Source organism: Haemaphysalis longicornis, unplaced genomic scaffold, assembly GCF_048455015.1.
Source record: "Haemaphysalis longicornis isolate Haplotype H1 unplaced genomic scaffold, Haemaphysalis longicornis Haplotype H1 scaffold_2, whole genome shotgun sequence".
Classification (NCBI taxonomy): Eukaryota; Metazoa; Arthropoda; class Arachnida; order Ixodida; family Ixodidae; genus Haemaphysalis; species Haemaphysalis longicornis.
Window position 1 is genome coordinate 24098437 of NW_027526295.1, and position 14222 is coordinate 24112658.

A 14222-nucleotide genomic window follows, 5' to 3' on the forward strand; every position below is an offset into this window, starting at 1 on the left:
GCTGGGCAGATGAAAATGGATTTAAACTTAATCCTTCTAAAAGTACCTGTGTTGTATTCTCAAAAAGGCGGGGCATCCTGCCCGATCCCGACGTAAAACTCTTTGGTGACTCGATTCCAGTAAAAAGAGAACACAAGTTTTTGGGTGTGGTGTTTGACGAGAAACTCTCATTCATACCCCACATAAAACGACTTAAACAAAAATGCCTAAAAACAATGAATATTCTAAAAGTCCTGTCTCACCAATCGTACGGTGCAGACAAACAACTCCTGCTTCGACTTTATGCCGCGTTGGTAGGGTCACGGTTGGACTACGGAAGCGTTGTGTATGGGTCAGCCACAAAAACAGCACTTAAAATGCTCGACCCAGTGCTTCACTTAGGGCTTCGCCTGTCTTGTGGGGCGTTCCGTACCAGTCCTGTCCACAGTCTTTATGCAGAGTGCGACAAATGGTGCTTAGCGTACCAGCGAACTTATGTTGACCTCCTATATGCCTCCAAAATCTCATCAATGAATAACCATCCCTTTAAACCGGTTTTTAATGATACGTCCACAACTAAACTCTTTTTAAACCGCCCATCTATTGCTGTTCCTTTCTCGCAGAGAGTGAGGGACGAGATGACTATTCATGACGTCTCCCTCTTAGACACATTCAAATCATCTCACACTGATCTTGTAGCACCATAGTAGTGGCTTTCCTGAAGGAAGGAAAGGACCCTTCCTCTCCTGCTAGCTATCGGCCCATCGCCCTTACAAGCTGCCTTTGCAAGCTCTTGGAGAAGATGATAAACAGGAGACATGTGTACTTCCTTGAGTACAACGGTCTTCTCGAGGGCTGCCAGGCGGGCTTCAGGGCGGGGCGATCTACAAATGACCAACTTGTCGCCCTTGAATCATACATAAAGGACGCTTTCATCCACAAACAGTTTTGCACAACGGTATTTTTTGACCTTGAGAAGGCCTATGACACCGCTTGGCGTTACGGGATCCTAAGTGACCTAAAGTCTTTCGGTGTTTCGGGCCATATGCTCAACACCCTTGCTAGTTATTTGTCCGAAAGAACGTTTCGCGTGAGAGTAGGTAGCGCACTCTCAAGAGTTCATGCGCAAGAAAACGGCGTTCCGCAAGGTGGAGTGCTAAGCTGCACTCTGTTCATAGTTAAAATGAACTCCCTTGGGAAGGCATTGCCACCTACAATTTCTTATTCAATGTATGTAGACGACATCCAGCTATCTTTTAAATCATGTAATATGTCCATCTGTGAGCGTCAAGTCCAGCTCGGTGTCAAAAAACTTGCCAGCTGGGCAGACAAGAACGGTTTTAAAGTTAACCCAGAAAAAAGCACCTGTGTTGTCTTTTCCAGGAGGCGTGGGATCCATCTGGACCCAGACATTATCCTTAATGGCGTATCGATTCCTGTGAGGAAGGAACACAAGTTTTTAGGTGTGGTGCTGGATGAAAGGCTTACGTTCATCCCTCACATTAAACAATTGAAACATAAATGTCTAAAGGCTCTCAACATTCTTAAAATCTTGTCCCACCAGTCGTATGGAACGGATAAGCAACTCCTGTTACGTATTTTCACAAGTCTAGTGGGGTCTAGATTGGACTATGGGAGTGTTGTGTATGGGTCAGCCACTAAAACAGCACTTAAAATGCTCGACCCAGTGCTTCACTTGGGGCTTCGCCTCTCTTGTGGCGCATTCCGTACGAGCCCTGTACAGAGTCTTTACGCAGAGTGTGACAAATGGTGCTTATCACACCAGCGAACCTATGTTGACTTGTTATATGCCTCTAAAATTTCATCAATGGACAACCATCCTTTTAAACCGGTTTTTAATGATACATCCACATCAAAACTCTTTTTAAATCGCCCGTCCATTCCTGTTCCCTTCTCGCTCAGAGTAAGAAACGAGGTCACTATTCATGAGGTCTCCTTTGTAGACACATTCAAGTCATCTATCACTGATCTTGTAGCACCATGGCATCTTCGTCCTGTTGCATGTGACTTGTCTTTCTTAAAATACAATAAGAACAGGACACCGAAAAGTGGGATTCTGCAGCATTTCATGTATGTGCAGGATAAATACAAGGCTGCAGAGTTTTTCAGCGATGCATCGAAAACGTTCACTGCAGTGTCTTGTGCGGCGCATGGGCCGAATTTTGAAGCATATAGAACCATGAATGTAAAGACAAGTATTTTTACGGCAGAAGCATATGGCATTTTTCTTGTTGTAAGTCACATAGTTGAACATCATATTCCTAAATCCATCATCTATACAGATTCACTGAGTGTCGTCCGTACATTGTCATCCGGAGAGTCCTCGAAAAACCATGTAGTTAACCTTGTCTTGAAATCAATTGTGCTGGCATATTCTTCAAACCTTGAGGTGACTGTGTGTTGGGTGCCAGGCCACTCTGGCATCGGCGGAAATGAACTGGCGGATGGAATGGCCGCCAATGCTGCACTCCGAAACACAGTAGACATAATAACACTACCTTACACAGACCTCAAGCCACACATAAGACAACACTTGCGCAGAACATGGCAAACACACTGGAATGAACAGACAGACAACAAACTACATGTAATAAAGCCACACTTGGGACGGTACACATCTGACTCGCACAACAGACACACGGAAGTCGCCTTGGGTAGGCTGCGGATAGGGCACACCCATGCAACCCACTCGTATCTGCTGACGGGATCTCCTAGACCCCAGTGCGGCAGGTGCGGAGAGGCCCTATCCGTAGTGCACATACTAATCACATGCAAGGCACTTCACACAACACGACACAAACACTTCAGAGAACTCTACAGACAACATATTCCCCTACATCCATCTTTTTTCCTAGGTGACGATGCCATTGTTTCCGTCAAACGTGTGTTTGAGTATCTGTCAGAAGTCAAGTTTTTAAACCTCATTTCCTATCACGCATCATGAAATCTGGCCCTTTACACCAGCCATCCTCAGTCTTTTATTGATTTTACTTTTGTTCTTGCTTATTGATTTCAGTGTCTAAGTTCTCACCTCTCATATTTAACCACTGTTTTGGCGCTCTTTGCCCTAGTTGGCCTTGCGCCATTAACATCCAACCATCATCACTTCAGAGAACTCTACAGACAACATATTCCCCTACACCCATCTCTGTTTCTAGGTGACGATGCCATGGTTTCTGTGAAACGCGTTTTTAAATATTTGTCAGATGTTAAGTTTTTAAACCTCATTTCCTATCATGCGTAATCATATCTGGCCCTATACACCAGCCATCACCATTATCTTTATTGATCTTACTGTGTCCAGTTTACACATTTTATACATAACATAGCTTTTGTGGTAATCACTTGTTTTCATTAAATAACTTCTCTGGCGCTCTTTGCCCTCGTCGGCCTTGCGCCATTAAACACCAACCATCATCATCATCATCAGAACAAGGCGTGGGGTATCCTGCGCCGGTACCCCACGTCGGGAAACCTTTTATTGTTCGAAAGGGCTAAGGCGATGGGAAAACGTGTGCGCCGTGAGGCAAAACGAGAGAGTTGGCGCTCATTCGTAACATCCATAAACTCTTACACTCACTCTCGCAAAGTCTGGACACGAATACGCAAACTAAAAGGACAACAGACACACAGCCTGCCCCTGGTTAGCACAACAGGGGACAAACTGGAAGACCAGGCTAACACACTCGCACAACACTTCCAACACGTGTCCAGTTCAGCACACTACACTAGCACTTTCATTAAACACAAACAATTGGCTGAAAAGAAGTCTTTACTTGAGAATGATAAGTCAACCTCCTCTTATAACTCGGAGTTTTCACTTCACGAGCTGAGGACCGCTTTGAGCACTTGTAAACCCTCAGCTCCAGGCCCAGACATCACATATACAATGATACAGCACCTACACACAGACACTCTTCTAACACTCCTCCACCTATATAACAAGATTTGGCTTTCGGGGCACATTCCTCGCTCTTGGAGGGAGGCCATAGTAGTGGCTTTCCTAAAAGAAGGGAAGGACTCTTCCTCTCCTTCCAGTTACCGGCCCATTGCTTTGACAAGCTGCCTGTGCAAGCTCCTCGAGAAGATGATAAACCGTAGGCTCGTGTACTTTCTTGAGTACAATGGTCTTCTCGAGAGCTGCCAGGCAGGCTTCCGGGCGGGGCGATGCAAATGATCAACTGGTTTCTCTAGAGGCCTACATAAAGGATGCATTCATTCATAAGCAATACTGTATGACAGTATTTTTTGACATTGAAAAGGCTTATGATACAGCATGGCGCTACGGCATTCTTAGAGACCTAAAAGCTTTTGGTATCTCGGGTAACATGCTGAACACTCTTTGTAGTTACATGTCTTCACGAACATTTCGTGTCAGGGTCGGTTCGGCAGTTTCAAATGTTCACGTGCAGGAGAATGGCGTGCCTCAAGGTGGCGTATTGAGCTGCACCTTGTTTATAGTTAAGATGAACTCTCTCCGAAAGGCACTGCCGCCAACCATATCCTGCTTGATGTATGTAGATGTCGTTCAAATATCTTTCAAATCATGTAACATATCCGTTTGTGAACGTCAGGTCCAGCTTGGGGTAAATAAACTTTCTCGCTGGGCAGATGAAAATGGATTTAAACTTAATCCTTCTAAAAGTACCTGCGTTGTATTCTCAAAAAGGCGGGGCATCCTGCCCGATCCCGACGTAAAACTCTTTGGTGACTCGATTCCAGTAAAAAGAGAACACAAGTTTTTGGGTGTGGTGTTTGACGAGAAACTCTCATTCATACCCCACATAAAACGACTTAAACAAAAATGCCTAAAAACAATGAATATTCTAAAAGTCTTGTCTCACCAATCGTACGGTGCAGACAAACAACTCCTGCTTAGACTTTATGCCGCGTTGGTAGGGTCACGGTTGGACTACGGAAGCGTTGTGTATGGTTCAGCCACAAAAACAGCACTTAAAATGCTCGACCCAGTGCTTCACTTAGGGCTTCGCCTGTCTTGTGGAGCGTTCCGTACCAGTCCTGTCCACAGTCTTTATGCAGAATGCGACAAATGGTGCTTAGCGTACCAGCGAACTTATGTTCACCTCCTATATGCCTCCAAAATCTCATCAATGAATAACCATCCCTTTAAACCGGTTTTTAATGATACATCCACAACTAAACTCTTTTTAAACCGCCCATCCATTGCTGTTCCTTTCTCGCAGAGAGTGAGGGACGAGGTGACTATTCATAAGGTCTCCTTCTTAGACACATTCAAATCATCTCACACTGATCTTGTAGCACCATGGCTTCTTCGTCCTGTAGCATGTGACTTGTCTTTTGTACAATACAATAAGAACAGGACACCAAGAAGTGGGATTTTGCAGCATTTCATGCATCTGCAGAATAAATACAGGGCAGCAGAGTTCTTCAGTGATGCATCTAAAACGTTCACTGCAGTGTCGTGTGCTGCGCATGGTCCCAATTTCGAAGCATGTAGGACAATGAATGTCAATACAAGTATTTTTACGGCAGAGGCATATGGCATATTTCTGGTTGTAAGTCACATAGTTGAACATCATATTCCTACATCCGTCATTTATACAGATTCGTTGAGCGTCGTCCGTGCATTATCATCCGGAAAGTCATCAAAAAACCATGTCATTAATCTTGTCTTCAAAACGATTACGGTAGCTTATTCTTCAAACCTTGGGGTGACTGTGTGTTGGGTGCCAGGCCACTCTGGCATTGGCGGTAATGAAGTGGTGGATGAAATGGCCGCCAATGCTGCACTCCGAAACACAGTCGACATGGCAACACTACCTTACACAGACCTCAAGCCACACATTAGACAACAACTCCATAAAACTTGGCAAGCAGACTGGAGCGAACAGACAGACAACAAACTACATGTAATAAAACCACACCTGGGACAATACACTACTGACTCACACAACAGGCACATTGAAGTTACCTTAGCTCGGTTACGGATAGGCCATACGCATGTAACGCACTCGCACATGCTCACGGGATCTCCAAGACCCCTGTGTAGCAGGTGTGGGGAGGGCCTATCCGTAGTCCACATACTCATACAATGCAAGGCACTTGACACAACACGACGCAAACACTTCAGAGAACTCTACAGACAACATATTCCCCTACACCCATCTCTGTTTCTAGGTGACGATGCCATGGTTTCTGTAAAACGCGTTTTTAAATATTTGTCAGATGTTAAGTTTTTACACCTTATCTCATATCACGCATAATCAAATCTGGCCCTATACACCAGCCATCACCATTACCTTTAATTGATTTTACAATGTCCGATTTACATGTTTTTATACCTACCTTTTTATGGTAATCACTTCGCTTCATTATATAACTTCTTTTCTGGCGCTCTTTGCCCTCGCTGGCCTTGCGCCATGAAACACCAACGATCATCATCATCACTTGACACAACACGACACAAACACTTCAGAGAACTCTACAGACAACATATTCCCCTACACCCATCGCTGTTTCTAGGTGACGATGCCATGGTTTCTGTGAAACGCGTTTTTAAATATTTGTCAGATGTTAAGTTTTTAAACCTCATTTCCTATCATGCGTAATCACATCTGGCCCTATACACCAGCCATCACCATTATCTTTATTGATCTTACTGTGTACAGTTTACACATTTTATACCTACCTTTTGTGGTAATCACTTGTTTTCATTAAATAACTTCTCTGGCGCTCTTTGGCCTCGTCGGCCTTGCGCCATTAAACACCAACCATCATCATCAGTTGCAGTGGTGTCCGACAACAACTCGATCAACCGAAAGGCAATGTCGTTTTTTGCGGATCCTCCCAAGTTGAGCATTGTTTACAGGCACCCCTCGGACTCATCAAGGCCCTTGTTCTTTATCCTGGACACTGTGCATATCCTAAAATGCATCCGAAATAACTGGCTGAACCAGCGTAATTGTGGAAGATGCATCTTTTTTCCTGATTTCAGTTCCCTCACAGAAACCCCATCTGTGCTGACAGCCTCCTTTAACACACTATGCAAGTTGCATGAGGGAGAAAAAGATGAGCTTTTGCGGCTTGCTCCAACTTTGTCATTCAAAGCTCTCAATCCATCCAATCTTGAGCGACAGAACGTTAAGCTCGCACTCAGGATTTTCCACAGTTCGACTGTTGCAGCACTAAGGAGCACCAAAGTGACACTTGATCATGCAAATGGAACATTGGAATTTATTAGCATTGTGTTGAAGTGGTGGGACATAGTCAACGTCAAGACACCATTGAAGGGCCAGCGTCTGCGAGACCCATTTCAAGAACCTATAAGTGCACTCAACTGCCACCAGATTGACTACCTAAACAAGATTGTTGATTGGTTGGACTACTGGCAGAGCTTGAAACATGATGCTGGGCAGTTAACCCGTGAAACACACACTGCGCTGCGTCATACCTCACATGCTCTTGTTGAGGTGTCGGCATATTGCATTGAAGAACTTGGGTTCAAGTATGTCTTATTAGGGAAGTTTCAAACTGACAGCTTGGAGGACCGGTTCGGCCGATACAGACAGGTGTGTGGTTCCCAGTATCATGTTTCAATACGTCAGATTTATGAATGTGAACAGAAGCTAAGACTCCAAAAGCTACTTGATCTTCCCAACTTGGATGCCACTGCACCTTGTCTCCCCACCACAGACGTGCAAGTTGTCGTCAAACAATTTGACGTTGCAGTGACAGATGATGATGTGAAGCAGAAGGAGGCAATGCTACCAGCTATTACGTATGTAGCTGGATATTGCGCACACGCTGCAGTGAAAAAACTTGCCTGTTCTTCATGCCGAGAAAACTTGGTTGTTGAGAATCGGAGCATTGAACTGGAAGATGATGTGCTGATTGCCAATGCAACACAGGGTGGACTGAAATTTCCACAGCCAGTAGTTGTTCATGCTGTGCTCATAATGGAAATTGTCCTTGATAAGCTAAGAAGTGCGAAGTATGCATCCAAATTTTTTGCTTGTGCAAAACAAAAAGAAGTGCTTGTCAGCCTCACGACTTCCCTTGTTGAATGTAACGAAGACTTGGACTTCTGCGATGATGGCCACTCACCTGAAGTAGTGCTAAACTATGTTCTCAGTGCTGCTGCTAATACACTGCTGAACAATCTGTGTAAAGTGCAGAATAACAAACTGGCTGAAAGCAAGTCTAAAAAGCGGAACAAAGATGAAAGCAAGCCGACTGAAAACAAGGCTGCGAAGCGGAAGCTGAACACTCTTCAAGCATAATCCTTTTTCTGAAGAATTATTCTGCCTGCATGCATTTTTGTGTCATGAATAAATGTGTGTCGAAAGAAAATTTGTACCTGTTCTGAACTGCATGAGTTAGCCGTGCGTTCTGTTACAAAATTCGTATGCTTGTCTGAGAAGTTGATGATCGTTGGATGTTTATGGCGCAAGGCCAACTGGGGCAAAGAGCGCCAGAACAATAGTCGATGATAGGGGTGAAACCTTAAACACTAAGTAAAATCAGCAAAAACAAAAGTAAAATCACAACACGACAATGAGCATGGCTGGTGTATAGGGCCAGATTTCATGATGCGTGATAGGAAATGAGGTTTAAAAACGTGACGTCGGACAAATACTCAAACACACGTTTCACGGAAACAATGGCATCATCACCTAGGAAAAACGATGGATGTAGGGGGAGATGTTGTCTGTAGAGTTCTCTGAAGTGTTTGTGTCGTGTTGTGTGAAGTGCCTTGCATGTGATTAGTATGTGCACTACGGACAGGGCCTCTCCGCACCTGCCGCACTGGGGTCTAGGAGATCCCGTCAGCAGATACGAGTGCGTCGCATGGGTGTGCCCTATCCGTAGCCTTGCCAAGGCGACTTCTGTGTGTCTGTTGTGTGAGTCAGTTGTGTACCGTCCCAAGTGTGGCTTTATTACGTGTAGTTTGTTGTCTGTCTGTTCGTCCCAGTGTGTTTGCCATGTTCTGCGCAGGTGCTGTTTTATGTGAGGCTTGAGGTCTGTATATGGTATGCTTGTTATGTCGACAGTGTTCCTGAGTGCAGCAGCACCGGCCCTCTCGTCCGCCAACTCGTTCCCAGCGATCCCAGCGTGTCCTGGGACCCAGCAGAGGAGCAGCCGATGCTTCTCCGCATACACCGACATGATAGTGTTGAATACAAGATTAATTATGTGGTTTTTGGGGGGTTTATGCGATGATAATGCGCGAACAACACTCAAAGAATCTGTGTAGATGATAGAATTGGGAATTTGATTTTCAAGGATATGTCGTACAATCAGTAAAATTCCGTACGCTTCTGCTGACAAAATTGTTGTGTGCACGCTCATGGTTCTGGCTGCATTGAAATTCGGACCATGAGCAGCGCACGACACCATAGTGGAGGTTTTAGAAGCGTCACTGTAGAATTCAGCACGTGGGTATTTGAACTGCAAAGAAAGAAAGTGCTGAAGTATTGCAGCTCGCGGTACCCGATTTTTGTCAAGCTTTATAAAAGAAAGGTCACAGGACACAGGGCGAACTTGCCAAGGCGGTAAAATGTTTAAAGAGGATGACCTGTACACGTCTAAAAACGAAGCACTCAGATCCGAGGCTCGCTCTCTCGCTCGAAGTGAAAAAGGCGGAGTAATGGACGGGCGATTTACAAACAGCACAGATGTGGATGTATCGTCAAGGACAGGATAAAAAGGGTGGTTATTCTGAGATGAAATTTTAAAAGCATAAAGCAAGTCCATGTACGTTCGCTGGTTCTCAAGGCTCCACTTATTACATTCAACATATAGACTCTCGACAGGGCTAGTGCGAAAAGCACCCGACGCAAGCCGTAGCCCCAAGTGTAGTACTGGGTCAAGCATTCGCAATGCTGTTTTACTCGCCGACCCATATACCACACTGCCATAGTCCAAACGAGACCCAACCAAAGCAGTATACAAGCGCAGCAGGAGTTCTTTATCGGAACCATAGGATTGGTGTGAGAGAACCTTAAGGATATTCATTGTTTTAAGACATTTTTGTTTTAGTTCTTTCATATGAGAAATAAAGGAAAGTTTTTCATCAAGAATTATACCGAGGAACTTGTGTTCTTTTTTGACCGGAATCGAGACACCATTCAGTTTGATGTCTGGATCTGGCCTGATCCCACGCCTTTTGGAAAACACAACACAAGTGCTCTTGACTGGGTTCAGCTTAAAACCGTTCTGATCTGCCCAGCCTGCTAGTTTGTTGACACCAAGCTGGACTTGGCGTTCGCAGATTGACATATTCCATGATTTAAAAGAAATTTGCACATCATCTACATATATTGTACAGGAAATGGTTCGTGGCAACGCCTTTCGAAGTGAGTTCATCTTGACAATGAACAATGTGCAGCTCAAAACGCCGCCTTGAGGCACGCCGTTTTCCTGCAGGAAAACATTTGAAAGGGCAGTGCCAACTCTCACACGAAAGGTTCGCTCCGCCAGGTAGCTACGAAGTGTATTAAACATATTTCCCGAGACACCGAAGGATTTTAGGTCGCAAAGTATCCCGTATCGCCAAGCGGTATCGTAGGCTTTCTCGAGATCAAAAAAGACCGTAGCACAAAACTGTTTGTGGACAAAGGCATCCTTTATATACGACTCAAGGGCGACGAGTTGGTCGTTTGTGGATCGCCCCACCCTGAAGCCGGCCTGGCAGCTCTCGAGAAGACCATTATATTCTAAGAAGTACACGAGTCTCCTGTTAATCATCTTCTCGAGAAGCTTGCACAGGCAGCTTGTGAGGGCGATGGGTCGGTAACTGGCGGGAGAAGACGGGTCCTTACCCTCCTTCAAGAACGCCACTACAATAGCCTCCCTCCAAGATTTCGGAATGTGCCCCGAAAGCCATATGTTGTTGTATAAGTGTAGGAGTGTTTCAAGAGTATCTGGGTGTAGGTGTTGCATCATTGTGTATGTAATCTGATCTGCGCCTGGAGCTGAAGGTTTACATGTGCTCAGGGCTGCCTTCAGCTCATAAAGAGTAAATTCAGAGTTGTAACCAGATTTTGACCTGTTATTATCATGTAAGGACTTCTTTTCACAAGTGGTTTTATGTCTCAGGAAAGTGTTTGTGTAGTGTGCAGAGCTGGAAACGTGTTGAAAGTGTTGTGCAAGTGTGTTAGCCTGGTCTTCCAGTGTGTCCCCTGTTGTACTAACCAGGGGCAGGCTGTGTGTCTGTTGTCCTTTTAGTTTTCGTATTCGTGTCCAGACTTTGTGTGTGTCTGTGTACGAGTTAATAGATGTAAGGAAGGTGCGCCAACTCTCTCGTTTTGCCTCACGGCGCACACGTTTTCCTAACGCCTTGGCCCGTTTGAACAAAATAAGGTTGCCCGACGTGGGGTACCGTCGAAGGATACCCCACGCCTTGTTCTGGGCCTCTCGCGCCCGCCTACAGTCCTCATTCCACCACGGCCTCCTCTGATTGCGCGGAGCACCAGAGGCGTGGGGAATGGACTTCTCAGCGGCGTCGAGGATGTGCGCCGTGAGGAGTTGGGTAGCTTCTTCAACGTGTAGGTGTTCAATGGATGTGTGGTGTAGTTTAGATGTTTCTGTAAATGTACTCCAGTTCGCTCTATCTTCATTGAACCTGTTATGGGAAGATGGACTGCTCGGGCCTTTACCTAAGTATGTTAATGTGGTTGGGAAGTGGTCACTGCCATATGGGTTAGTGCCAACGTCCCATTCTAGAGATGGAAAGAGTACTGCAGAGCCAATCGCCAAATCGAGGTGTGAATAACTATTGTGTCCTATATATGGTATGTAGGCTTGTTTGTATTGAATAGACATGCTCCCGAAGATGTTAGATATTTTTCGATAAGGCGACCTCGGGCATCTGTGCGAGCAGAGCCCCAAAGAGAGTTATGTGCGTTGAGGTCGCCTAAAAGAATGAAAGGTGTGGGTAGCTGATCCATAAGGGCCTCGAAATCCGAGCTCAAGAGCTGGAAATCAGGAGGGATGTAAACTGAGCATAGAGTTATTAGCCTATTGAAAATTATGGTACGAATGGCAACAGCCTCAAGGACGGTCTGTAACAGGATAGAATGACACGCCAAGGACTTTCGGGCAATGATGGCCACACCCCCGGAAGATTTACCACCACCAACCCTGTCCTTCCTAAATACCTGGTAACTATTCAAAAAGTTTGTATGTCTGGAATTTAAGTGTGTTTCTTGTACACACATGACACTTGGCTGATTGGAATGCAGTAACTCATAAACATCATCAAGATTTTTAAGAAGGCCTCCGCAGTTCCATTGTATGATATTTTCTCTTCCCATTATTGAAGTTTAGATCTACTGGAGTATGTGTGTGTTTACGTGTCGGCTTTCGGGGCTTGTACTCTTGGAAGGGGCTTTTTCATTTTGTCTACTGACCTGGACGCCGGAGCCCGTTCCTTCCGCTGTGGTGCATGCCGGAACGGCGCGACGTCTAGGTCGTCATCTGAGGGCAAGGGGGTGCCCAGCGGACTGGGCCCCCTATACTTGGACTGGGCACCCTTTGCGGTGCCCTTCGTTTTGGCCGCGACCGCCGAGGGCGTCAGGAGCGCCCCGGGTGGCACAGGCGGTGCGGCGGAGGTGGGAACTGCTGCGGTTTCCTCCAGCTCCATCTCCTCCGGGCCCTCGCAGGCGCTTCGGGCCGGTGGAGAGGAGGAAACAGTGGGTGCAGCAGCATCCCCACGAGACGTGGTTGCCACCACAGCCGCTGCTGGCTCAGCGAGCGGTGCGGAGGCGGGTTGGGCTGCCTGAGGCAACCCAGAGGGGGGCGGGGGCGGGACCAAGTCCGACTCGCGGTACTGGGTCCCCGCCGAAACAAGACGCCGCTCCGCCCCCCGGCGAGCTGCGTCGGCGTACCTCCCCAGGGGGAAAGAGGCGAACCTCTTTCGCGCCTCGGGGAAGGAGATGTTCTCGGTTACTTTTACGTGAATTATCTTCTTCTCCTGGTGAAACTTCTCACAGCTGCGGGACCATGCCGCGTGCGGCCCCTGACAGTTTGCGCAGGTGAAGGTGGTGGAGTCACAATTTTCAGTGGGGTGGTCGTGTGCGGCGCATTTTGCGCAGGTCTGTTTGCCGCGGCAAGAAGTCGTAGCGTGCCCGAACCGCTGGCACTTGTAGCAGCGGCGCGGGTTAGGTATGTACGGACGTACACCACACCTAATGAAACCAGCATTGATGTGCTCAGGAAGTTTTGAACTGCTGAATGTTAAGACTACGTGCTTTGTTGGTATTTCTACATTGTCGCGACGGATGGTGATTCTCCTGACAGCTGTTACGCCCTGATCCTTCAGGCCTTCCAGAAGGTCGGACTCTGTTTCACTTAGCAGATCTGGCTGAGATATCACCCCCTGCGAGCTGTTGAGGCTGCGGTGGGGTGTGACAGTGATGTCCAGATCTGCCATGCGGGTTTGGGTCAGGAGATTTGTGGCTTGCTGCTGCGTCTTGACTTCAACCAACACTTCGCCTGTTCGTAGCTTTTTCGCTTCGAAAGATTTGCCAATGATTCCTTCAAGGAACTTGGAGACGAGGAATACAGATTGGGAGGAGACAGGTTTGGATTTGTCTATTGATTCGAGGACCAAAAAACGGGGATAGTTGTCATGTTTTGGAACGTTGATAGTTGGTAGGGGTGGAAAGGAAACTTCGGTGCGGCCCCTTTTCGGGGGCCGATCACGTCTGGGGGGGGTTTCGAAAATGCCATATGATACATTGAAAAGCAGGGAGACTGGGGTACTTTCTTCTTTGACCTTACCCTGGTAGCCAAAGAGGTCCCGGAGCTCCCTGCCTGGTAGACAGACAGGGAGCCCATCCGCCGGAGCTTGACCTGGGCTCCGACGGCCACCGTTCGTGGTTTCTAACCCTCCACCTATAAACACATTGCCACGGTTGGATCCAGCGTATGTTTGGGGGCTCGGGGTCCGCGGTATCGCCAGTACCGTCACCAAGATTACTCAAGGTGCCCCGTGCGGGGTTGTCTGAGAAGTTCCTGATGAATTATCTCAAGCCTACCTTCTTTAAACATCCTGAAAATATCCGGCAATACAAATATTTTCTGTATCGTCAAAATCGCAAGGAGAAAAAAAAGGCTATGTAGGCAAAACTGCATCTTCGAATGAAAAACTTTGGAAGTATCAGGTGAAGCCAGCTTTTAGGCATATCTCACTGCGATGACGTCACGCATCCCTGCGCAGGCCTTCTCTAGTTCTAGGT

The 14222-nt window shown here is 46.6% G+C and overlaps 1 protein-coding gene across 1 annotated transcript; it reads left to right on the forward strand.

Annotated features, from left to right (window-relative positions):
* Positions 1-6750: 6750 nt before the first annotated feature.
* LOC144167017 (uncharacterized) lies at positions 6751-8346 on the forward strand. Its single transcript, XM_077696421.1, has one exon. The coding sequence runs from the start codon at positions 6807-6809 to the stop codon at positions 8259-8261; it is 1455 nt and encodes a 484-aa protein (XP_077552547.1). The 5' UTR covers positions 6751-6806; the 3' UTR covers positions 8262-8346.
* The last annotated feature ends 5876 nt before the right edge of the window (positions 8347-14222 follow it).